The sequence below is a fragment of the Macaca mulatta genome, chromosome 1 (genome assembly GCF_049350105.2).
Source record: "Macaca mulatta isolate MMU2019108-1 chromosome 1, T2T-MMU8v2.0, whole genome shotgun sequence".
NCBI lineage: Eukaryota > Metazoa > Chordata > Mammalia > Primates > Cercopithecidae > Macaca > Macaca mulatta.
In genome coordinates, this window is record NC_133406.1 from 183,564,274 (window position 1) to 183,591,369 (window position 27,096).

The window sequence follows — 27,096 nt, forward strand, 5'->3', positions numbered from 1 at the left end:
GGCTCAGAATCCCCTGATTCTGAGTTTCACAATTAGATTCTAAGTCCCTTTCAAGTCACTATCTAAAAATCACACTTGTTTTAACAGCTCTGACCTCCACATCTTCCCATCTGTCCATCATTAACAGGAAGCTACCATTTAAGGGAATGAATATTTTATCTCCTTCTATTGGAAAAACCTCTGGTCATTCTCTTCTCCTCCTTTGCCAGTCTGCTGGGGCTCAATTTACTTAATAAGAGATAAGCTTTTGGGCCTGAAGATAAGGCTGGGCTTTTAAGGGGCTGCTATTAGGAGCCTCATTCTTTTTTTTTTTTTTTTCCAAGGGCTTGTGAGTGTTCCATAGCTATTTCTCCTGAATTGCAGTGTTTGTTAATACTTCAGCTTGGCCCAGCCAGTGGTCTCAGCTTTTATTCACCTCCTTGTTTTCCGGAGTGAGGCAGACAGTCCTGGAGACCTTTAACTCTTTTGTGAACTTGAGTGGAGAACATAATTTTTGTATCTCAATTTTCTGGGCTATGAAATGGGGATAATATAGTCTCTGCTCCTAGCAGTGATGTGAAAACGTAAAACGAGGAGGAGAGCAGTTGGTTCATAGTAGGTTCTGTGTAAACGTGAGTTTCTCCTCCTTCTTTGCGTGTTTTCAGTTTCAGATGCTGTTGAAGATGTCTTATGATCATGTTTTAAGTGAAACAGAATATAACTTGCTCACCACATGTTGTCGCAGGGCCTAGCAGAAATCCTCAAGCTTGCTTCACTTTCCTATTTGTAACTCCAACAAAAGGGACACGGAGGCTTTTGAGTAAATGTAACCTCTTTTTTGGAGATTTTTTGAGTAGTCTTGTTTTCCCAATTATAGTAATAATAATAACTGCCTTTTGCTTTGCATGCCTCAGAAAAAGTTATCGGCTGTATTAAAATTATCAGCCTCCCAATACAAAACATTTTTACACATCACTTAATTTTGATCCTTCCAATAATGGTGACATAGGAAAAATAGCTACAATGACTATCATTTTGAACATAAGAAAATCAAGTTCCCTCAATTTAGGTGCTGAATACAAAGTCAGAACCTCCGATTCTAAATCTAGTGTTCTTCAATACCTGAACAGGCTTCCTATATAAGCAAGATATCAGCCTTCCACATGGCCATTTTCCAAGTTCATTCATTCAAAAACCGCTGTTAACCATCCAATCCATGTCAAGTATCATTATTTTTAAATGATGATGAGTCACCAGGAAATGTTACCCAACAAAGCCTGGAACTGCCTCTCCATACTATTAATTAACATGCTGCCAAAATAAAAGTAAAAGTGTCTTCTGTATGTATAGTATGTAATGTGCTGTTTTTAGAGTAATTTAACATCTATTCGCTTGTTCATACCAAAAAAAAAAATGATTATTTATAGAACAAATAAATGACTGGACACATGGAAAATCACATGCATCCGGCACGGGGATGGGATGGTGACCATGGCATGGCCCCCACCCTCAGAAGTTTATAGACAGCCCCCTTAGATGCTCACACTGGGCAGATGGGGCAACTGAAGTTCAGAGAGCAAAGGGACTCTCTGAGTCATAGCCTGTGGCAGACCCAGGATTTGGAACCACCAGTCTTCTGGTTCCTTTTGGTCTGAAACTTTTATTTCTCTAAAATATTGTGTTACTGAAGCCTTCTGTGTAAACAGAATGGAACAACTAAGCACAGATGACAGCGAGGACCATGCATCTTAGCCCTCATGGACTGAATCCTTGGCGATTAGGCATTTCTTTGTTCACCAATATTTACAGCTGTGGTTACAAGGATAATAAAATATCCCAACCTGCCCTCAGCAAGCTTATAGACCCTGGAACAGTTACAATGTGGTGCAATAACCCTCATGATGAGATAAAGCACACTTTACACTCTATTTCAGTAGTCTGATTACTTTTCCATCTCCCGCAATAAGACAAGGAGCTTTGTTAAATCAGGGGCCGTATCCATCGTGTTCACCATCATTGTCCCAGGGAATGCATGATGCATGACACATAATACATACTTAGCAACTTTTATTTTTTAATGAAAGAATGCATCAGAGGTTACAAGAGTACAGGGGAAGGCTCCAAACAAGGCCTAGAGAATCAGGCAAGGCTGCCAAGAAGATATCCCAGCTGAGATAAATCTTAAAGGACAAACAGGCAGATTGATATCTCACCCATGGGAGAGCCAAGTAGAAAAACGTTTTCAATTATGCACAGTTTGGGTTTATCCATTCCACCGCTTCTTCTCCGTTTGCAGGGATAATTGAGAGGCAGCTGCGGTTCAACTGTGCTAAGTGCCCGTAGTGAGCAGTGAATTATGGGCAACAGAATGTTCTTCATTTTGCTCAGTAAAGGGTGAGCTAGTAAAAACAAAAGTGAGGGCTGGTAATTTATTGGCCCTCATTAACAAGGACTCTGTAGGCATTCTTAGTGGATTTCTTTTAGATGGAGCTCAGTTATCAGGAGCAAAGAAATGACATTCTTCGCTGGCTACTTGCACAGTGAAGCTTGCAAGAGCAGCTCTGGAAGTGTACCACCGACACAGCCATGCTCACTCAGTTCTGTTTTCTGCAAGAGTGTACATGAGCTTCTGGGAACATAGGATGTGATGTCAAAGCAAAGGCCCACTTGAAACAGCTGTCTGAATAATGTAGCAGTCAAATGGCAAACTCCCTGGGCTCAAGCTTTTGGCTTCCCCATTCACGGATTGCACTCACAGAGTGAGTTGAATCACACAAACTACTCTGTCCAAGGGCCTCAGGGTCACAGGTGTTCTAGGGCAAATATCTCTACTGCCAGAGATATTTTTCTCCTCTGCAACATGGGACCCACTGAGTTATTACCTGACGGACCTGTCTTGAGGATTGCATGAGAATGTGTATAAGACACAAATGTTTAGAATAGCGCCTGGCACATAGGAAGCACCCAGTCCATGTTAGCTCACATTATTAATAATAGATGTCTTGTTTGGCTACCAGAAAGAGCTGGGTTTGAACCTGGCCACTTACCAGCTTTGAAGATTTGGGCAAAGTCCCTAACATCTCTGAGCCCCACTTTCTCCTATTTAAAGTAGAGATGGTAATACCAATTTCTTAGAGTTGTTGCAAAGATTTTAAGTTAAATGAGATGAGAAGTGTCAAAGGGACCTATGGAATAAACTCAAATTCTTACTTCTTATAGAACAATGGTGTAGGTAGCTAGCTCAAGCCTAAAAGATACTTCTCCTTCACTATTCCCCACATTCCTCTATCATACGTTTACCATATGTCTCAGCAGACATTTACTGAGAGCCTACTGGGTGTTAGGCACTATGCCTGCTCTTAAGGAGCTCCCAATATGATGGAAAGAAAGGCATGTTGTCAGACCATTATAAAACCACTGCTGGCTGGGTCCTGCAATGGGAGTGTGAGCTAAGCTGTGACAGTTGCTGGGAAAGGAACAACTAATGAGTGCTTCCAATCTGCAATCTTTCAGTGAAAAACCCTTGGTTGACTCATTTGAAAAGTAGTCAACATATCCACTATTGTTAGTATCATAAGATGTGTTCATATATATTTTTATGATGTGTCAGTAACTGAAGTAATTCTTCTAACACATTTACAGTATTATGGTATGTAATAGTGTTGTGTATCTAATATCCGTTTTCTCACTCGGTCCTCAGAATAACCTGAGTAAGAGGCAGAGCTGATAGTAGTGAAGCTCGGAGGAGCTCAGTGACCTGCTCAGGCTGTCACAGTTAGCTCATAACACAGTGAGACCAGATGGATGAGGAAGGGAAGGGAGGAAGATGCAGATTAATGTTAAAAGCCCTCAAGATCTTCTGCATACTAGGCCCACACTTTCCATACCACTTGTGGGCCTTTTTCTTCCATGAAAACCTTCCATAATTATCAGATGGCTTGTGTATGATACCAATAGAAGATGTGCTTTGTGCTAGGATCTTGATATTTGCTATATTTTAAATAGCCTGGATCTCAGACTCAGCATTGAGCAGTTTAAGCTCAGCTACAAACTGTTTCTAATCACTTCGGGAGCAGTATAGCACCTCCCCGGGCCTCATTTTTGTCTAAGGAAATGAGGATTTTTTTCAGAAGTCACGTGACTTCTGAAGTCTGTACAGGTTTCTAGTCTTTGATTCTGCGAGGAGCCCGATAGCAGAGACGACCTATAAACCTTTGTTAAATGATGCCCACTCCCTCTCCCCATCTGATGCTCCTAAGGGAGGGAGACTGGCCTGATACTTTCACAGTTAGAGCAGGTTCCCGTGGGCTTGTCCTGGGGGCCATTTTCAGATACCCTTAACCAGCTTGCAGTTGAAGTCTGGTTGCTTTGTTCTTTGAAATTGGAGTACCAGAGTGTTTTGACTGTGCTGAATTTAATTTTTCCATAGGTTCCCACCAGCCAAAAGAAGGAAGGTGTTTATGATGTGCCAAAAAGTCAACCTGTAAGTGTAAGTACATCTCCTCTCTACTGCCAGGTTTCGGCGATCTGGATTCACACTGAGGCTATGTCTACAGCCTGTGGAAGGAGACCCTTCTCTTGGAATGAGTGTCATGGCCCCACGTGTTTCTGCTGGGGACTGCATGCTGGGGAATCTTCAGTGGGCCGGAGGAAGGAGACATGAGGCAGAAATGATAGCGCTGAGGAAAGGGTGCCAATCTGAATGAAAGTCTGGTCCCACGAGTGGGCGTGAGTTGAATCATGCAAACTGCTCTGTTTAAGGGCCTCAAGGTCCTAGGTATTCTAGGGCAAAAGTCTCCAGCCATGGTTTAGAAGAAGTAATTCTTCTAACACATTACAGTATTATGGTATCTAATAGTGTTGTGTATCTAATACCCATTTTCTCATTCGATCCTCAGAATAACCTAAGAGGCAGAGTTGATAGTGAAGCTCAGAGGAGCTCAGTGACCTGCTCAAGTGGAGGATAGTGTTTTTGTTGTTGAAAGAGAGCTGCCCATCTAATTTGAAAGTGGTTGAGAAGTTTCAAAGGGACAGTAGGAGAAGGGCTGGCCAGGAGAAGGGCTGGCCAGGGCCTTTGCGGTATACAAAAGTTCAGCCAGTGGGCGAAAATTTTGGAAAAGGTCATGTGCAGTGGGCTTGTGGAGAACCCAAGAGGCATACCACATTAAGGACAACAAGGTCCAGTGGATCTGGACCCCATGTGTTGGTGGGACTCCTGGGAGTCTGGGATAGAACCGTAAATTCCCAGCTCTGTGGTACTGCTCCAAACCACTGAAGTGCCCAGAACTCATATTTAGGACCTCCAACTGGCAGGCAGAAGGCAACTTCTATACATAATTCAGGCAGCTCTGGGGAGCCAGTGAGGGTCTTGAGGAGGGGCCACATGTGACTTTGCCATGGCCAAGGAACTAGCGTGTTCAGTCACTGTTGACCTCATTCATCTCAACAATGAGTGGACAGAGAAGGTGCTTTAAAGTCAGGTAGATCCTCAACAATGTCAGTTCTGTCCCTGACAGAACTGTTGTGAGGCTAAAATAGTTCTACCTGGAACACTGTTGTCTGTTCTGGACCCTGCACTAAGAGAGAGATAAAGACACACCTGCATGTTTAACAATACGATTAACAAGGGGATGTGAAACTGCATTCCATGAGGAGCAGCTGAAGGACACAGAAATGTTTGGCCTGGATAAAAGAATCCATAGATACGAAATGGGACTCCAAAGGCCACTGTATGGAAAAGGGATTACCTTGTTCTGTGTCAGCCAAATCCTGGAACTGAGACTAGTGAGTGGCACTATAAGAAAGTCAATTTCAGTTCAAAGTGAGGCTGACCCTCCCATAGTCAGAGCTGCTCAGGTGCAGACCAGCTGACACCTCAGAGAGTGAGCTCACCATTCCTGGAGCTATGCAAGCAAGCCTTGCAGACCTCTTGTCAGAAAGATTACCAGGGCGATTCACACATTGCATAGGGAGATGGATAGGAGAGCTCTGGAGGTCCTTCCAAACCTGAGATTCTGCATTCTCCAAGTTGGGAGTCTTTCTGGTCCATTCTCATCCTTGCCCGCCCCCTTCTCCCTTTTCCTTTAGTGAAACTTATTTCTGATCAATGTCCATTTCTCTAACCCACTCTTCCAGGATCTTGAAACCACCATCCCCGACCTAAATATGGCTTCTGAAACCTATACGTGTTAGTTTTCATGAAAAAGCATATCCAGATGCGGACCCGTTTTCAAAAACCCAAGTCTAGGGACCCTATTCTGTGTTGTGCTGCTCAGGGAAAAAGTAATTTTTCTCCCTGAGGCCTTTGCACCTCATCAGGCCCCCTTGTCACTGAGACATTGGCCTGCTCTTCATGTTTCAATTTGGTTCATTCCCCATGATACCATTCTCTACAATTCAATTTGTGCCTGAATTGCCACACTTGCCCCTAACAGGTTTAGATATGTAAGGAAACATGCTCCAGTTGCTGCCTTGGTTTTTGTGAATTTATTAATTGGCCACACCGTCTCCATGCTTAATAGTTCCAGAAAAAAAAAAAAAAAAACGAAGCTCCTTTGCCTGAGATACACAGGCAGGCTGCCTGCAGGTCCCCTCTCCAGCCTATGTGTCTAGTCTACTTCCTTCTGGTCCAGCCCTACTGAAATCTTTTTGTGTTTGTTTGTTTTACCCCTCCCCACTCTCTCTGCAGCCTTCCCCCAGCATTCCAACTTTACTTCAAACTTTGTGTTCTCAGGGGGACTTTCTGGACTTTCCCTCTGAACAACAGCAGCAGATCACTCCTACCTTTGTGCCTTCATTCCTCTGTCAATAGTATTTCTTCCCTGTTACTTCCTTGAATGTGCTGGGGTCCTTGTATTACCAGATGCAAGCCCATGGCCTGGTATATGAAAGCCAGGTGCAACATAGCTGCTTTAGGAACATTTAATAAATATATGAAGGCTGGGCCTGGTGGCTCAGGCCTGTAATTCCAGCACTTTGGGAGGCACAGGCAGGCAGATCATGAAGTCAGCCTGGCCAGCATGGTGAAACCCTGTCTCTACTAAAAATACAAAACATTAGCTGGGCATGGTGACGTGTGCCTATAATCCCAGCTACTCAGGAGGCTGAGGCAGGAAAATTGCCTGAACCCAGGAGGCGGAGGTTGCAGTGAGCCGAGATCACGCTACTGCACCTGGGCGACAGAGTAAAACTCCGTCTCAAATAAAATAAAATAATAAATATATGAATGACTCTATCTGTAGAAGGAATTTATGAAAATCCCTGGTAGAATTAAGAAAGACCCTGTATTTCTGACTCCAAAATAATCATTAAGGAAATGCACTAGAAATTTTCCTTGCAAAATATCTGGGCTGCCTGAATGGCATGCAGTGGCTCCCAACCCACCGTTCTCTCAGAGTACTAGAACCAACTGATGGTAATGATGACTTTTCCATGAGCTATTTTCAACATTTTCGAAAGCCTAAGAGAGGTAAGAAGTAAAAACCTCAGGTTATTGTATAGAGACAGGTGGCTGCAGTTGGAATCTGCGCTCCTTCTCTTCCTACCTGTGAGACTTTTGATACATTTCCTTGCCTCAGAGACTCAGTTTTCTTTTTTACCAAAAAAGACGATTGAACGTAATTAGAGGACAGAGTAGTATATGTATTGGAAAGTTGATCCCACTTGCCTAAGCCTCCCAGAGGTGATACCAAATACCACACACCCCTCCCTGCTCTGGGATCTGCCTGCCTTCCAGGCTTCCCAGAGTAGACCTGCCTCTCTGATGAACACACACTCCCTACAGTACCTCTGTACTCTGAAAACCCTTGCCTCTCACTGTTTACTCCTTCACTACCTTTCCCTTAGCCATAAAGACAAATACAAGAGATAACTCAATTAGTGTATGTTAAGCAGCTTCCAGAAAGTCATGAGACTTCCACAAGTTTCCCGTAAGACGAGAAACTGCCCAGTGGCCTGTTCCACCTGGTTTCATTTTTTCTAGGTTCCACCTGGTTTCATTTTTTCTAGGTTCCACCTAGTTTCATTTTTCTCAGGTTTAGGTCTGCACAGAGCCTGGTCTCCAGAGTGAGATCTGGGTGTAGTTCTTACCACAGTCACTTCCTGAGAGTCCCTGAGCTGCTTTTTGAATCTCTGATCTTCTATGCTATTATCTACAAAAAGAAAATAATACTACCTTTGCTTTGTTTGGAGGATTAAAGGAGACATGTATGCAAAACCCTTAACAGAAGATGTGAATTACGTAGCATGAGAACATATCCACATGTTGCTATTTCAGGCAGTGCTCTAGCAAACACTTCTCACTGAGCCAGGGATTGGCAGCTATTCTAGGGGATTACACACCCTCTCTGGGAAGCCTTCCTTACCCCAAATAGAGTATTCAATCTCTCTGGGCTACCTCTAATACTTCTCTTTGCAATGATCCTAATGGATTGTCATTTTCTTTTAACATATTCATGTGAACCATTGGACTTTGAGTTCCTCGAAAACCTTGGCAGAGATCACATCTCATGCAGCTTTGTAATCTCAGCACCTAGCATGGTGCCTGAAATATACTTCCCATTGAGGACTGTGGTAGTAACCTAAGCTGTGAGAGATACCAGGGTTTGAATCCTGGCTTCATTACTGGCTATGTGACCTTGAGTGCGTCCTTTGCTCTATTCGGTCTTTGGCCTTCTCAGCTATATAATGGTGACGTGAAAACCAAATTCACTGAGTTCTGAGAGTTTAGATTAATAACAGTGATTACTCAGTGTGCATTGGCAATTACTAGACACTTACTAAATGTTTTGTTACACTGAACTACTCACCAGGAGTTGTCACTTTTACTCCATACCTCCTTGCATTGCGAGTCCATTGAGGACAGGAATCATATCATTCATGTCCTGATTACACTGAGCATCAGCACAGAGCAGCTGCTCAAGTGGTAAGTGAATGAATAAAAATAAAGGAACAAATGAATCCCTGTGTAAGGAATGAATGAATAAGTGAATGCCTATAGACTCAAAGCTCATCTATTGTCCATTAAGTTCTTTTTCCTTCTGGGGCCAAAGACACTGTGTCAAACTAAGACAGTGTTGATTCTCAAAGAAGCCCTCTTGCCCGGCCCTTCTTCCACTTTGCATTTAACCATTCTTGCCCTGTTCCACCTGCAGCCTCCATAAATATGCATTGTTTTTTTTTTGTTTGTTTTCATAGCTTGGATCACCAAGCAGACAGATGGCCTTCTGAACACAAACCCACACACTCACGCACCTGCATTCACTCCCCTCCTACATCAGGAACTCAGCATCAGGCAAAGCCACAATATCTTGCTTCCTTGGCAGGGTTATTTTTGATTTTTGTTTTTTCATCCAACCTAGGGTTTGATTTTTTTTCCTTCTAGGGCCCTATGGAAAGTGTTTAAAGTTACTAAAACTCTTTAAGTTTTCTGAAGAGGGGCCTGTAACTTATAAACTGTTAGGGACACAATCTGATAGAATTAAGAATCAGTAGGCCGGGCGCGGTGGCTCACACCTATAATCCCAGCACTTTGGGAGGCCAAGGCAGGTGGATCACGAGGTCAGGAGATCGAGAGCATCCTGGCTAACATGGTGAAATCCCATCTCTACTAAAAAATACAAAAAAATTACCTGGGCGTGGTGGCAGGCACCTGTAGTCCCAGCTACTCGGGAGGCTGAGGCAGAAGAATGGCGTGAAACCGGGAGACAGAGCTTGCAGTGAGCCTGGATAGCCCACTGCACTCCAGCCTGGGCAACAGAGCAAGATTCCATCTTAAAAAAAAAAAAAAAAAGAATCAGTACAGTCCTTCTACTCCAAAATCCCTGTAACTATTTGCATGTCACAGAAGGCTGGAGAAAGGATTTGGGCCCAGTGAATCTGCCAGATACTTGTCTAAAAACCACGAAAATTTTTGGATTTTAAGAGCATATCAGTTACATCCCTTGCCGTGTCTTAGATGATATGCAATTAGAGATGGCAGTTACATAGTCCACTTCTCAAACTACATTTAGCTACAGACTTTCTTTGTAAAAATTAAAATTTTATGTGACAATATAATATATAAGAGAGACAGGCAAAAAGAGGAGTCCTATGCACCATCCACAGTCTGTATATGAAATCACTACTGAATTACGATAATCAACTGTTGAAATATAAAATACACTTTCTTCTCTGACCGCATTGTTTTGTTATTTGTTGCCTTCTCTACTTTTGGCTGTTATCTGGGGAGATGCATCATTCCAGCGGACAGCCCATTTAGGAACCTGGCCTCCGAATTTCATGACCCTCATCCCTTGAATCTTTTCACTCAGAACAGCCTTAGTGACCTCAGACCCTCAGGAGCCCCTCCTTTCTCTCACCATGAGCCTCTGTTCTTCCTTTTCTTCACTCCAGTACTCTCGCTGAACTTTTTCTTGGTTCAACATTCAAAATCCAGTTAAAATGTTATTTTCGGTCTTCAGCTTTCCTTGAGTCCCAAGGGAAATTGCTTTTTTGACTATATTTCTGCTGAACTTTTTTTTTTTCCTTTGAGACAGAGTCTCGCTCTGTTGCCCAGACTAGAGTGCAGTAGCATGATCTTGATTCACTACAGCCTCCACTTCCCAGATTCAAGCGATTTTCCCACCTCAGCTTCCCAAGTAACTGGGATTGCAGGTGTGCACCACTAAGCCTGGCTAATTTTAGTATTTTTAGTGGAGGTGGGGTTTCACCATGTTGGCCAGGCTGGTCTCGGACTCCTGACCTCAGGTGATTCACCTGCCTCAGCCTCCAAAATTGCTGGGATTACAGGTGTGAGCCACCATGCCCAGCCCACTTCTGCTGAACTTCTAACCACCAATTTGAAATTTGTTTTCTTTTCTTTTTTTTTTTTTTTTTTTTTTTTTTTGAGACAGGCTGTTACTCTGTCACCCAGGCTGACGTGCAATGTTGCAGTCATAGCTCACTGTATCCTTGAACTCCTGTGCTCAAGTGATCCTCCTGCCTCAGCTTACCCAGTAGCTAGGACTACAGGCATGCACCACCATGCCCGGCAAATTGTTGTTTTTTTTTGTTTGTTTGTTTGTTTTTTAAAGATGAGGACTTGCTATGTTGCCCACTCTGGTCTTGAATTTCTGGCCTGAAGCAATCCTCCCACCTTGGTCTCCCAAAGCACTGGGATTATAGGCATGAGCCACTCCACCTGGCTTCTAACCACATTTTATTGTGGTTATCATGAAGCAGTATTTTCTAATGGTTCAAAATATGGGCTTTGGCATCAGAACAACTTGGATTTGACTCCCAGCTTTACCATTTTCTAGCTTTGTGAATTTGAGTACTTAAGTTAGTCCCTCCAAGTCTTTATGTCCTCATCTGTAAAATGGAATTAATGTTAGTGCCTACCTTAGAGTTTTTGTGTAAAGACTAAATGTGTAAAGACTAAATGAGCTAAAGTATGTGAATGAGCTCAGTGCAATGAGAATTCAATCACTGTGGGCTGTTATTCAGTTTCTTTCCCGTACTTCTCTGTAAGATCCTAGAGGACAGGATTCACTTCTATCTAGACTGCCTCTAAGGTAACCCCTGAGATTTCCAATCTCTCTGAGATATTTATGGTGGACCTTCTCCCCAGAAAAAAAAAATAATGCATGCCTGAATAAATTTTTGTAGGACTTAAAGCCAACAGGATCCCTCAACCTCTGTCTTAGAACCTCAGTCAGCAGCTCATCATCACTCTTCCATCAACAGAGATAAATCAGTAACATGGCAAATTGAAAGTTACAGAGCATTCCAGAGTAGAGTCTTAGGGCAGAAGTTAGAATTTTCTGTTTCTTATTGATCTCCTTTACCTCAGTGAATCAACTGATGAGTGCAAAGTTTTGTTTAGTTGAGCTAGGGCCCACGTATAGATGGAAAGCTGGTTCCATCTCTTTACTTTCCTCCTTCTTATTCACTCATTCTTGCCCTAGTTTTAACCCTTCTTGACCTGTTGAACCAGGATGCTCAGCTGTGGTTATCATCCCTTTTTTGGACTTCTTTCTCAAATAACAGATTTGGATGCTTTTCGTTGTGTATTTTAATTTGGACCTGTGATGTCTCTGTCTTTCTAGCAGATTTGTTCTCAAGGTCATGCTATGCTTCTCTCCTGCACCCTTTCCTAGGAATTCTGAGCCAATATAAGGATTAATCCTACCCACTCCTAGAAATATACATTTCATCTACTTTTCTGGTCAAGGCAGCTGGAAGCTTGGCACAGGTGCTAACTTCTCTTGTGACTGTAAACACATAGGTACATTTTTATGTCAGGGTGTCTGAAATCCAACAGCATAAATGCTTGCTGAGAGGAAACACTAGCTGGCTGGAGAGACACGGAGATTTTAGAAAGGAGGGAATAAATTGAGCAAAGCCTTGAAGGATGAGCAAGATTTGAACAAGCAAAGGAGAAATGGAAGTACCTTCTGGGCGATCACTGAGGCTGCTGAGTCTATACTTCCTCCACTCAGCAGTGCTCAGAGCTGATTAATTTACCACCAATTTCCATCTCAAGGAGCTGGGAAATACACGTAGTCTTTGTTTCTTCGGGCTGATAATGCTGGACATGTTCTTTAGGCAGATATCCCAACTTTTTTGTGACTGTTAAAAATGCACATTCCTGGCTGGCACGGTGGCTCATGCCTGTAATCCCAGCACTTTGGGAGGCCAAGATGGGCGGATCATGAGGTCAGAAGATTGAGACTATCCTGGCTAACACGGTGAAACCCCGTCTCCACTAAAAATACAAAAAATTAGCCGGGCGTGGTGGCAGGCGCCTGTAGTCCCAGCTATTTGGGAGGCTGAGGCAGGAGAATGGCGTGAACCCAGGAGGCAGAGCTTGCAGTAAGCCGAGATCACGCCACTGCACTCCAGCCTAGGTGACAGAGCAAGACTCTGTCTCAAAAAAAAAAAAAAAAAAAAAAAAAAAAAATCACATTCCTGAGTGGAGAGGAAGGTGTCTGCTAAGTGTCCCATTACTGCATTCATTATTTAGTGCTTTTAGCACCCTGTTAGCCATTGAACATGATTCAGGTCCCACAGTGGGACTGCGAATAGAGCATTACATTCCCAGGGCCACTCAAGTGCCTATTTCAGACTCCAGCACACCCTATAACACTGAACTTGGTGGAACTTAACCTTCACAGACCTTCACAGACAACTGTTTCAATGACAGACCTTAACCTTAGTGCAACTTATGTCATTTTCACGTGAGAAATACCACTTTTCTTTTCCCCTCTCTTTATTCCCCCATGTAATATTCTTATGACTGAAAAAGATCTTTTATCCTTCACCTTGTAATTTTCCAGTTTCAAAGCCTTTTATATAGTTGTATGAGGCATAAAAGACTTTCTAATTATCAGTAATAACCAGTCAGTCAATTCTAGCAGAAATTTTTTTGACCTTCAAAAGACTTTCTTAGGCCGGGCATGGTGGCTCATGCCTATAATCCCAACACTTTGTGAGACCAAGGTGGGCGGATCACCTGAGGTCAGGAGTTCAAGACCAGCCTGGCCAACATGGCGAAACCCTGTCTCTACAAAAATACAAAAATTAGCCGGGTGTGGTGGCACACTTCTGTAGTCCCAGCTACTCGGGAGTCTGAGGCAGGAGAATCACTTGAACCCAGGAGATGGAGGTTTCAGTGAGCTGAGATCATGCCACTGCACTCCAGCCTGGGCGATAAAGTGATTACTCACTGTTTCTAGAGTTTTTATAATGAGCACCTCATGAGGCCCAGCACTCCCCAGCTAGCTGTGAGCATCTCTCTCCTTTAGACTGAGTTCCAAGCGGACATGCCCATGTCTAAGTCATCCCTGAAACCTCCCTCTGTCTGGCACACTGCTTTCTTCATCCTGGATGTTGAACCCCAGAGAACAAATCTAATGAACCCCAGAGAACAAATCTAATGAAAGCCACTCACCTCTGACGCTTAGAAAGATTCTCATTCTGCCTCCCTGCATCCCATCCTGCAACCACCCTGTCCCCCAGCAATCAGTATTTCGTTGACTTTCCTTGCCTTAGATTTCATTCATTTTCCCTGCTGCACGTGTCAGAAGCTTCAGTCCATTAATGTGAAGAATTGCAAGAATTTTCTGGACAACTGTTCCCTACTCCCCCTGCCCACAACTCCCATCTTTTATGGCAAATAAATTTTCATTCACAATTGCGCAGTTGGTTTTTCCTTTAGTTTGAAATCTGGATCAAGATGTTGGATAATTGGATTAAATCTTGTCTGAACGTTTGTCAGTTTCACTTCCTCATTAAGCACCACATTGTAGAGAAATTATCATTATTGCAATGCAGTTAACATAGATGTCACACAAGAGGAGGTTGTACTGAAGTGAGGGAAGGGAATTTGAATCCATACATTCCCACGAATGAAATACAAGGTTGCCCCTTTTGATGTTTCTTAGATGAGCTTTCTTTTAGCCATACTTAACAAACATTGTCCTGAGATAGAATCCTGAATTTCTAGTCTTGGAGTTAATAGCAACATTAAAAAGAGGTTATTTGGTTTTGCCTCTCCTCCAATGCAAGAATCCCTCAAGAATATTTTTGATAGGTGTGAATGAACATTGCTGATTATTGGGCTTGAGCTCACATACCTACAATGACAGGCCTTCATTACTTTTGTAACCCCAGAGCTCCAGTTGCTAGAAACCCTTATTTTATTTGTGTTCCCTTACAATTTCTATTTATTCATTTATTCCTCCATTGGGCAAACATTTACTAAAAACCTGTGCCCTACCAGACAGCATTCTCTTCACTAGGGATATAAAGATAGGCTGCTTAAGAGTTGTCATGGTCTCAAGAAGATAGACCTATAAAAATAATTGTGATTCATGTAATCAAGGGTGTGAGAGGCTGTGTACAAGATGCTATGAGAGCATAGTGTGGGAGCAGTAAACTTTGCCTGAAGGAGTTTAATGAGGTCTTCACGCAGGGTATACAGCTTGAATAGAATCTTAAAAGATGGTGGGAGTTTGTCTCTGGAGAAAGGGTGGAACAGTATTCAGGAAGAAGGAACTGAATGTTTAAAAGCATGGAAATGTAGAAAAGCCTGTCATATTGCAGTGGCTAATGACTAAGTCTGAGGTGGCAGGACCACAGGATGCCTCCATGGGAGCAGGAGATGAGGATGCCGAGGGAAGCCCCCAGTGAGCACAGGGTCTGAAATGTGGTGCTGAGAAGCTGGGAGCTGTTAGGAAGTCACGGATGCTTTCAGGTGATAGAATGACAACATCAGTGTTGCATTTCTCAGTGTACCTCTGGTGGCCTGTGGCAGGTGGCTTGGCAGGTGATACCATTAAGAAGCTAATGGAATTATCTAAGTGTATCCATTCAGAATAGAGTCAGAAAAACAGAGCCCATGCCAGGTAGTTTAATAGAGAGGATCTAATATGAGGAACTAGTTACAAAGGTGTTAGAAGAGCGGAAAAACCAAACAAAGGACAGCAGAGCAACCCAGATTAGTAATTATCAGTAGTGGCTACTATCCTTAGGGATAGAAGGATGGAGGAGACAGTATTAGCAGAGCCAATAGGCACTGGGACCAGAGAGGGAGTTGCCCAGTGGGGTCCCGGAGCACAGAGAGGGGCTGCCTGGTGGATGCTAAACCCATGCAGGAGACTCAGCCACTGCCACAGATACTGCCAGAGAGAGCTGGGAGAGAACTCACTGCTTCTGCCTTCTACCCACTATCCAAATTCCAACTACTGCCTCCTTGTTGACCAAATCAAAGTGGAAGTGTGTTGGCAAAGGAGCCTGGCAATGCAGTTTATGGCAATCAGTCCCCTGTGTTACAGCACAAACTAGAGGAAGGGCAAGAATGGTCTGAGGGCAAAGAGGTTAAGGGGAAGCATGTGAAGGCTGCTGTGGGTGCAGCCTAGGGGCAGGCATTGCAGGTGAAAGAGCGAGATGAGTTTGAGTGTATGACTGGAGTGAGACAAACACAAAGCCGGAGCTAGCTCTGAGGTGACATGCTTTGCAAGGTCAAGTAACCAGGAGACAGGGACCAAGCACCCTATCTCCTCCCTGTAGGCTCTGTCATTTACATGCATGGGGCTTTACGTGTCTAACTTCTAAGACTGTACGTCAGCCTTTCCACCTGCTGTCTTCAGGTTCTAGCCAAAGACAGCATTACTCCCTTTCATCTTCCTTTCTGTTCTGAGTCCAGGACTCACATTTGGGTTGTCACATTATCACTCTGAATGATATCTGGCTCTTTTTCTTCCGACGTTGAAAAACTGAGCTGTCATTAATGGAGTCAAGCAGAGTTGTAAAAGACTCGCTGTTAAATCTGAAAGTTGTTTTCCGCAAATGCAAATCACGAAAGGGATAAGTGGTCGCATATGCAGTTGCCTGCTGTCTTGTTTGCTCAGTTGTGTGTTTTAAAGAAAGCATGTCTGGATAACAGTGATCGCTCCATCTCTCTGCTACAGTGCAGTCCACTGGTCTCCTGGAAGAGTAGCCTTCGAACTTTTCCCAAAATTATTCAAATGAAACATGCCTGATATCCTGCTATATAAACAGATGAAAGAGGAGATATAGTTGAAGCTGACATGGAGCCTCAAAACCTGTTCACCTTGAAGCCCGCCCACCTACTAACTCCGAAAGATAGAAAGCTCTAGAAGGGAAGAGATCCAGAGAGGGTAGTATGAAAAACCACTGTCCAGAAGAATCCACTCGTTATTACATGGGTATGAGAAATGAAGAGGCCAGATGAGGACGCTTTCCAGGTTATTTCCCATCTAAGACCATTATTCTATAATTCATGAACACAGATTGGGAGCCCACTCTTTGGGAGGCTATAAAACTACAGAAAGAACATGAAATTTGAAGTTAGTTGGAGCCTATACTTCTCAGCTGTATGATTCTAGGCAAGTTGCTTTATCTTTTGGATTTTTAATGACCAGTTAACAAGATGGAAAGAGCTACTTCCCTGGGTTATTATGTGGATTAAATAAGAAGAGATGTAATTACTATAGTCTTTGATATAGAGTAGGGACTGGTTAATTGATAGGGAACAGGTATTACAGTTAGGAGTATGAGCTTTGCAGCCTGACTATTTGGGCTTGAAAGTTTTATTCCTTACTTACCAGCAGTGGGACCTTGGATGGGTTATTTAAACTTCTTTGTGCCTCAGTGTGTTCATCTGTAAAATGAGGATAATGACTGTGGTAACTACCTCATAGAGTTCTTTTAAGGATTGAGTAAAGTAATGCACATAAGATATTTATAACAGCACCTGGCATATAGTAAGTGCTCAATCAATAAATGTCAGCCAGAGTTATTATTATGAACTGTTATGTAGACAAAGGACTATACCAAGTGCTTTTAGAGATATAAGGATGAGCAAGACCTGCCCCAGCAACGAAAATGGTTTTAGTCTACTGGAGGAAGGAAGCCTGGTACATAGAGCATGGGGCTGGAGGGCCTGCAGTTCTCCATGCTCAAGCAATAGTTTCAACAAGATCAAGTGTAACTTGAGAGCCTGGGATGGGGCTGAACCTGCAGGGGCTGCACCATAGCTATGGGGCCATGTCTTAATCCACCTGGGTTGCCATAACAAAAAACCCCAGACCAGGTGGTTTAAACAACAGAAAATTATTTTCTCGAGTTATGGAGCCTGTGAAGTCCAAGATCAAGGTGCTAGCTGACTCCATTCCTGGTGAGAGCTCTCTCCTGGGGTTGTAGACCAACAGCTTCTCACTATGTCCTCATGTGGCCCTTCCTCAGAGTGTGGATCTGGTAGTGAGGGGGTGGGAACACAGAGAAGAAGGGAGATCTCTTCCCGTTCTTATAAGACCACTAATTGTATTATGAGGGTACCACCCTTTTAACCTAATCTAGCCCTAATTACCTCCTCAAGGGCCCATCTCCAAATACTATCACATTGGGGGTTAGGGCTTTAACATATGAATTTTGGGAGGGACCCAACCATCCAGGCCTTAACAGATGGGGATAACAAGAAATTGTAACTACCAAATATTGAGAACCTCACCAAGCAATGGACTGTGTTAGGCACTTAATATGCTATTTTGTTATTCTCCCCAACTACTGTTGGGATTAGGTCTCTTCTCTACCATAAAGGATATTGAAGATCAGAGAAGTTAAATAAGTTAGAACAGCTAGAAGAGGCATAACTAAGAATCTAATCCACCTCTCTCTGACCCTACAACCAGGTGACCTAGTTTATCACCCAAACTGGGGCACTCTTGAAAGTGAAAAAGGGTTTGCTATTAACAATTATGTCAGGATAATAGGCGTAAATATCAGCTGTCTTAGGCAAACCAGAATTTAAGGTCATTCTACCCAAAGCTGGTGACTGCTCTTCTGGCTGGGCCAAACTGCCTCTGAGACCAGAACATGTGAGATTTCAAACAGAAGACAAGAAGCTTCTATCCTTCTTGTCCCTGAAACTCTTTGTCCATAATGCTACCTGTGCTGAAGCAACAATAGTACTCCCTCCAAGATGCAGGTTCCCTGATGCATGCTTGCTCCTTTGGTAGACATAAATAAGATTACTTGGAGATCTGTTACATGGTGAGAAAATGTGATTCAGGGGTATCTGTTAACTGCTGCTGCTGCTGTGAGTCTGTCATTATTCCTCTAATACAGATCATTAACATTCACGGAACCTTAACTACAGCAGCTCTAACGAGCAGAGCTGTAATATACAATTTCCCCATAAATACCCATTGATGCTGGCACTCATTCTCTCTTGGTACAGTAATTCAGCTTTTCTGGATAAATCATCAGGTTGAGGTTCTTTCTTTCTCCTTAACTACCATTATTAGTGGATGCAGAAGAATAATGAACAAAGTCTAGTGTAAAAGAAAAGGAGCAAGAGCTAAATAAATGATCATGGGGAATAAGAAAATATATATTGGTGACAGTCACAACCCAAAGGATACCAAACTTGTTTTTGCAGTGACTTAGGAAGGAGGCGAGAAACTAACATTTGCTGAGCACTTACTAGGGGCCAGCAAGTATGCTTAGTGCTTGGCAAGCTGTATCTACTTCAGGGATTCCAAAGACTTCATTGCTTAACAATCATTTGTGACACTTTTAAAAACACAACTTCCTTAGCCCCAGTTCGATAGACCTGCTTTTGTAAGGCTTGCATGTATTTATATATAAAGGGAGATTTACAAAGTTCCCCCAGCTGATTCAGATTCTCAACTAAATTTGTCTAGTTTAACTAAGATGACAACTATTATTTTCTCCATTGTATGGATAAGAAGATTGAGGTTGAGATGCTAAGGAGAGGGAAATAGAGTCTAATTGTGAAGGATAAATCCCTTGCTTCTCTACTTATGCTGAAAGAAATGTCTCCTATTAAGGTGACATTCACTCTTACTTTTTACAACACTGTCTCTCTTCTCTACCTCCCATCTTCCTGCCTATCATAGAAGTTCTGTCAGCATATCATTATGCTTCTCTCCATCAGGTTAGCAGTATTGCTGTCCTTATCTCTAGAATTATCCTTTTTTTCACCATTACATGCTGTCAGCCCAATACTCAGGGTTTCCCACCCCACTTTCTTTCTTTTTTTATCTTTTATTTTTTTGAGATGGAGTCTTGCTCTGTCACACAGGCTGGAAGGCAGTGGCGATCTTGGCTCACTGCAACCTCCACCTCCCAGGTTCAAGTGATTCTCCTTCCTCCGTCTCCCAAGTAGCTGGGATTACAGACATGTGCCACGATGCCCAGCTAATTTTCATGTTTTTAGTAGAGACAGAATTTCTCCATGTTGGCCAAGCTGGTCTCAAACTCCTGACCTCAAGTGATCTGCCTGCCTCGGCCTCCCAAAGTGCTGGGATTACAGGCATGAGCCACCACGCCTAGCCGCCACCCCACTTTCTTATATTTTAAAATCTTATAGCCTTGTCTCTTTGACAGTTTCTATGTTGCTGTTTCCACAGTTGCCTAGGATGTTGTAGCCTCCTTCCTCCTGCCATTGTTATAGGGGTAGCCCTTATACTATGATCTGGCCATGGTCCGCCAAGAGAGGATTGGGTTGGACTGGAACAGAGCAAGCTCTTAAACTGCCCACCATGGCTGCCCTTTCCAGAACCCTAACCACCCACCCTAGTCTTAAAATATAGGTCGTCTTACACCTTTTGTTCTCCTCACTATAACATAATGGTTATGGGCACATACTCCAAAGCTAACCTACTTTACGTGAAAATTCTAGTTCGGTCATTTACTAGCTGTGTGACCCTGGGCAAGTTAATTAAACCTTCTGTGCCTTGGTTTCCTCCTCTTGGAAACAAGGCAAGTAACAGCACCTCACATTTGTTGCGATAATTAAATGAGTTAATATATGAATGCACATAGAATGGTGTCTGGTTCATACAAAGGAAGTTCCATCTAAGCATTAGCTATAATTACTATTGTCCATAGTGACCTCTGCCTGGCCAAGAAGAAAGGAGGTCTTAATATTACCATGTGACCCATTCCTTCCTCTTAAGTCCAGAGTGTACTTTTTTTGTCTTCTTTGTGGATTTGTCAAAACGAGAAATAATGATCCCAACCACCTGTGACCTGACTAAGGAGATATGGGCTACTTTTAATTAAAAAGATTTTTCATAGAACAGATATAGCAAACGTGTGGGTAAAGACAGTTTCTGCTTTTGGTATCTATGGTAAGATCTCCTTAACTATGCCTTCTTCGTTCCCTAGCTACAAGGCCCTCAGAGATAAGGTGTCCAGCACCAGAACAAGTAGGAAAAGAAGCCTGAGGCCAGAGCACAGATGTCAAACTGACAAACATAGAGTTCCCTTTTCCCTGTAGTATATGCATGAAGTGTCTTTTTTGTTATCATTTTATAGTTTCTTCTATACTGTAAGGTGCCTCCTAGAACCAGTCTCTGGTCACTTATGCATTGCTCTGTTCAAGCATTCATTCCTTCACCCATTTTTCAAATAAGGTCTAGCGTCCACTGTGTGTCAAGCACTGAGCTAGGCATAGGTACAAGTCAAACCAAGTCCCAACCCAGGTCACCTTCCACAGGGAAAGGCTGCCAACAGAAAAGGAAACAGACAAACAGAGTAGTGAGTGCTTGAAACAAAACCAAACAAGGCAATGAACAAGAGCTGGGGCTGCTCCTGCAGTAGGTACAGTCAGAGAAGGTCTCCCTGAGGTGACACCTGGCCCAAGTCTGAATTAGGAGAAAGAACCAACCAGATGAAGAGTGTGCCAGGAACAGAGAAAGGCAAGGGCAAAAGCCTTGAGGCAGGAATGAGCCAGTGACTCATCATGAAGGGAGAACATGGTAGGAAAGGGGGGAATGGTGGAGGTGAGTTCACGACAGGTGGCACCCCAAGTTTGGATGGTTTTGTAGGCAGTGGTGAGGAGGTTGGATTTTATTCCAAGTGCAATAAAAGACCTCATCTGATTTTTTTTTTTTTTTTTCTTGAGAAGGAGTCTTGCTCTGTCACCCAGGCTGGAGTGCAGTGGCGCAGTCTTGGCTCACTGCAACCTCTGTCTCCTGGGTTCAAGCAATTCTCCTGCCTCAGCCTCCCGGGAAGCTGGGACTACAGGCATGCACTGCCACACCCAGCTAATTTTTGTATTTTTAATAGAGATGGGGTTTCACCATGTTGGCCAGGCTGGTCTCAAACTCCTGACCTCAGGTGATCCGCCTGCCTCAGCCTCCCAAAGTGCTAGGATTACAGACGTGAGCCACTGTGCCTGACCTCATCTGATGTTTTTTAAAGACCACTTTGACCGCTCTTTGGGAGATGAACTTCAGTGGACAAAAGTGGAAGCAGCACTCTTAGGCAAAAGAGAATGCCACAGAGAAGAGGGAGAGAGGCAGACAGCTTTGGGACATGTTCAGGGATAGAATCAGCATTTCTTCATGAAAGCTTACATGTCAAAGTGTGGGAGGGAGAGGAATCTAAAGTAACTTGTATGCTTGTGACTTGAGCATCTGGGTGTGAGTTGGTGGCCTTTACAGAAACTGGAAGACAAGGAAAGAACAGGTCTGGGGACATCAAAAGTTCTTTGGACATGTTAAGTTTGAGAGGCTGAAAATTATGGGATATAGTCACCCACCAATTGCTAAAATCCAAAAGGGTGCTGATCAGATATTGGCGAGACTTTCAGTAGCAAAGACTATCTCAGATTGCTGACACACTAGAACCACTGATGGGTCTCTCTGGGGAGGAGCTTGAAGGGTCAGTTGAAAATGCCATCCAGATATTAGTAGGGCTAGGAGGGCATCATATCCCTATTCTTATAACTTTTTATGGAACTTCTGCCTAGCATCTCTTTGAAGTTAGAAATGGAGTAATTTACCCTAATTGTAAAGCCCCATTTGGCCACATGGCAGGATAGATGGGACAGCTTTTTTCTGGAGTTCCTAATAACAAATGCCAAATCTCTGTGATTGTGTGTGTGTGTATGTGTGTGTGTGATCATGTGTATGTGTGCATGCATGCACATACATGCCGAGCATTTGAAAACACCATATGGAATACCATGCCCTCCATATAATAAGTCATGCTATCACCAAGTTTCTTTCTGTTCAGTTTTCTATTGTATTATGTAAACAGTTTCATCCATTTATTCATTTTGTTTTTTAAAATGTATCAATTCAATATAATTTCCTTCTGTGTGTTGACCACTAGGCCATCTAGGTACTAGAAATTCAAAGATGAATAAGACAGTTTCCCATATGAGGAACTAGAGTCTCTACAAGGCCATAGGCTATAGTAGAAAAGAGGGAAGGTAATAGTCATTGTAACTGGACACGTGTGATGCCAAGGGTGGTTATCTAATCCATCCTGAGGGTCATGGAGGAAGGCTTTGAAGAGCTGACTAGAGCTAACATGTCCTCTAGGGATATGTTATAGTTTTCTTGATGAATAAAGATGGAAATTGTGACCAGACAGAGGTCTTGTGCCAAGGCCTGAGAAGGTAAAGAATATACCTAGAGACGTATTCAGAGGGCATGTGATACTAAGACACACACAAGCTATTTTCAAGTTCTACAATCAATCAGAAATAGTTGAGGATAATGCTCTTCCAGATATCTTCTGGACTTCAAACCTTAAGGCTGCCTTCCAAGTCATCTAGTTTTGAATATTGCCTCATTCGATCCTCAGAGCTCTAGGAAGTAGCCATTTCCCTCACTGGTTTCCCTATGAACAAGCCAAGGTTTCCTTTGAGCCTGTTTCCTTGTTATAAAATGTGAGCCAGGTTTCTCTGCTCTGACTTGTGATGGTCTCTTCTTAATCTATACAACTGTGAGAGGAACCATGATAGAGTGAAAAGGAACTAGACCAGGAGTTGGGAACTTGCTGTGTCATCCCACATCTGCCACTATTATTACCATGTTTTTGAGAAAGTTGAAGGTGTCTGTTTCTTGATTTGAAATAAATACAGAGATGAGTTGGGTTAGAGATTTAGAGATTTCTGTAGTCTCTTCTAATTTTATTCTGCAATTCTGAAATTTTTAAAACAGCTCAAAATCCCATCAAGTAGGTGCTACAAAATTATCATATTCCTAAAGGATACTTTATTGAATTGTTGACTTAATAGAGGATCCAAATAATCAGACACTAATGGAAGTCTTGCTATTTGTCAGGCACATGCTCAACTGTTACCTTATATCTTATCCTGGGTAATCGTCAACTCAGTCTTATGATATGGATATTTCCCTAATGTTACAACAAAGAAAAATTCAAGGACAGTAATCGAGTCCAATTCCATTCACATAAAAACAGAATTCTTGCTTTGGCTATTCATATGGAGTTGGTTTCAGTCCCGGGAACAGCACAGCCACAGTGAACATGTACATGCTCTATAAAAATGCTCAGCCTGGTACCCTTGTTGTGGCACTTCTCATACTCTGAATTGAATTAGTATTCTCCAGTTTCACTAACTTTGCTGTTACAACTCAGAGAATGGACAGCATCTAAGTGCTCACAGGATAGGCATAGTGCCTAGTTCATAATGGGCATTCAGGAAATGTTTATTCCTTAATTAAATTAATGCCTTGATAATCAAATCCAAGAATGAAGAAGTGAATGAGGAAATGAATTCCTAAGTATGTAAAATCTGCATTCCTCTGGAGAAGAAAAGGAAAAACATTTTGCATGGAACGGCTGTCAGAGCAGCAGGCAAAGCCCTCCTGGCTATTTTTTCCTTTGCTGTGACATCTCTCCATTTGTGATTTCCTCTGATTTGCTCTGCATTCAGCCTGAGCCTCTACTACTCTTGCTTGATTTCAGCTCCCTCCAATATTTCTTGTTACCATTTGGATGCCATCTGGACCGCAGTGGTAACCCCTCCAAGAGAGGCACAGCAGCAAAGAAAGATGACTGACTCTGAGAAGTTCCCCTGCCCTCCTCCCCAAAAGTGTGTTGAATCCTGTCATCCTGCTGATGGGAGCCAATTTCACATTACTGTGATTCTAATTCACTCCCTTTTCAAAGTACTGAACTGGTGCCAAATCTTGTTAGGAGTTTTTGAAAAATCCTTGAGTTTTTGCTAATGTGGAACTAGAATAATAGGATTTTAAAAGAAGAAAGGAGATAGGACGAGACCATTAAAAACAAATAATTGCAAGCTTTTAGAAATGTTTCCCCTTTGGTTTCTGGTTTTCTGTGTATATTTATACCTGTTTGTTCCATCAAAACCATTAAAGTAGCAAAGCCATTTGCAGCCTGATCCTTCCCCTCACAAATGAGCTAAGGCAAGGGAAGAGGACATTGAATCCTAAAATCCTCCTTGTCAAATGTCAGATCTTTGAGATGAAGTCATGGATTAGAACCAGGAAGCTTCTACGAGTGTGTAAATTATACAGTCATTCCCAGTGTTTGTAGAGAGCTCTGTGGCTGTAATGGTGTTTTCAGTGTTTCTTCCTAATTTCCATCCCTGGCCCCATCTTGGCTGTCATGATGATGATACAGCACAGAGAACGCTATGTCATCATCTCTGTCTTTATGATGACTGCCCTCTATCCCATGGCAGCAGCGCTTCCACCATCAAATTCCCACTGCTGCTGCTGCCACCAGCTCAAAATGTATGCTGACCCCAGCTTCCCCAACCCCACGATGTGGGGTTGGGTGCGATGTGTTTAATAATAAGGACGATAATACTAGTAACCACTAGCATGAATCTTGTCATTACTCTGAGCTGGACCCTAAATACTAAAGGTTTTATGTGAATTATCTCACTGATAACACCAACTGTATAATTTCTTGTTTTCTATCTCTTTCATGTGGTAGAAAACTTTGTTTACAGATGCTTAGTAAATCATATATATTTAATAAATAGAAGTAAGTGAATGGATGACCAATGATCACAGCCTTATGACAGTCATCTCTGGAACTACCACCATTTCCCCTTAACACTAGCATTATCATTTGTCAGGCATCACAATTGATATCTCCTTTCCTTTATCACTGTTACTGAGGTCAGACTTAATTTAACTATTAGTAGCTTATTGCATAATCATCTTCTGCCTGCAGATCGTGCCACCAACCCCAACCTCATGTATATTTTCAGGAAAATATTGAATGGCTTTTACAAAATCTGAGCATCAAAACATGGAGTTACTATCTGAGTTCTAAAATAGGTATAAGGGACGGATAGGAAGAAGAGTCGGAAGGAGAAAGGGTGGGGTGGGTGGAATGATGAGGCAGACTCCTAGAACAGTCCAGCTGTGCCAGTTTAAAAACTGGGGGAAGGTCCAAAAGCAGGAGCTGCTTTGACTGAGCATCTGCTCTGTGAAGACCGCAGTGCATCTTCAGCCTTTTCTCCAGGTGACTTCATCCCTTCCCTAGACCAATATCGCCCAAATTTTTGCCATGACCTGGCACCTGCCTACGCTCACCAACCAAGCAAATAATTCCATGACTATTCTTCCTCCTGCCCTCCCTTCCTTCCCTTTCTGTAATTTTCAAAAGGGAAATGATACCTGTTGAGATTTTACTCTGCCAGTTGCTGTGCTATTTTCATATACATGAGTCTTCTCACTGCTTCCTCTCTGCAAGCCCACATTGTAAGCATTATTATCCTCGTTTTTTGCAGAGGGGGAAACTGAGGCTCAAATGATAAACTTTATTCAAGCAAATGCCAGTGATGGAGCAGCAGTTTGAACTCAAAACTACTGTTGCCCACGTCTCTCTTTTTATTCCCGCACTTTGCCTCTCCTGAAACCATCACATTTCTCACTTTAAAAGTACTCAGTGTTTTCACTTGCAAGCAAATTAGTTTTCTTGACATTAGATGAAAGTTGAGAAGGCCAGGAATCCAGAGGCAGAGGCTTTAGCCACAGCTACGCCCTGTCATTTGCATTAGCCCATTCAGGTCAGCTTAGCATCCTGAACTTTGTCCACTGGGTTCTGCCTTTCTTGCAATGTCCCAATAAGGTGCCAGCAAAATCCCTGCACCAACATTCCCCATGCTGACCTTCCCCTTGTATATTAAGAAAGAACATTTCAAGAACCAGCTTAATTTTTCAGAAGCTGGATGTAAATATTTTGTTGTTCAAGGATTTGAGGATATATTACACATGTGAGCACTTCAAGGGAAGATGTAACTTTTATTGTAAGATTGAAGCACTTCCCTTTATCCTCCAACCTTCTGGACAACCTTTGGGATCCTCTCCTGAATTGGAAGCTGAAGAAGGAGAACTATTAGCTGCTAAAGTGAGGCCCAAATTGGAGTAATTAGAGGCAAGTTCTCAATCATTATAAAGACAAAACCTCAAAGCAGGACCAATTTCTCTATTAGATCAAGGCATTGAGTCCAGCAAGACCACCGATCCCCAAAATCTCAGTAGGCCTGGCACATTTAGGCATTAAATGGGATTCCATTTTGTTTCTGTTCTAATGAAACTTCATGGATTTCCATTGGAAACATGAATCTTCACTTTCTTCTGAAAAACCTCACAAATATCTGGCTTTCACTTAGCGCCAGCAATGAAAGAAAAAAAAAACGTCTTATAGCTAGAAGAAGTCTGCTGTTTTTGCAAACTGAATTTGATTTCATGGTACTGTCTAGACACAGCAAAGAAATCAATTCTCCCATAGAAATCTTCCAGTCAATGCAAATATAGGATATTCTTTAAAAGAATAGAAAATATA

At 42.7% G+C, this 27,096-nt stretch overlaps 1 protein-coding gene across 27 annotated transcripts in view; it reads left to right on the forward strand.

Moving 5' to 3' along the window:
- The window catches only part of DAB1 (DAB adaptor protein 1), a 429,613-nt gene that overhangs the window by 358,754 nt on the left and 43,763 nt on the right, over positions 1-27,096 (forward strand). For 23 of the 27 annotated variants that reach the window (XM_028833300.2, XM_077955628.1, XM_077955718.1 and 20 more), the window contains one exon: positions 4,409-4,468. In XM_028833300.2, coding sequence (XP_028689133.1) covers positions 4,409-4,468 — 60 coding nt within the window. The remainder of the gene's footprint in view (positions 1-4,408; positions 4,469-27,096) is intronic. The other 4 variants (XM_077955610.1, XM_077955672.1, XM_077955616.1 and 1 more) reach the window with 1 other exon arrangement.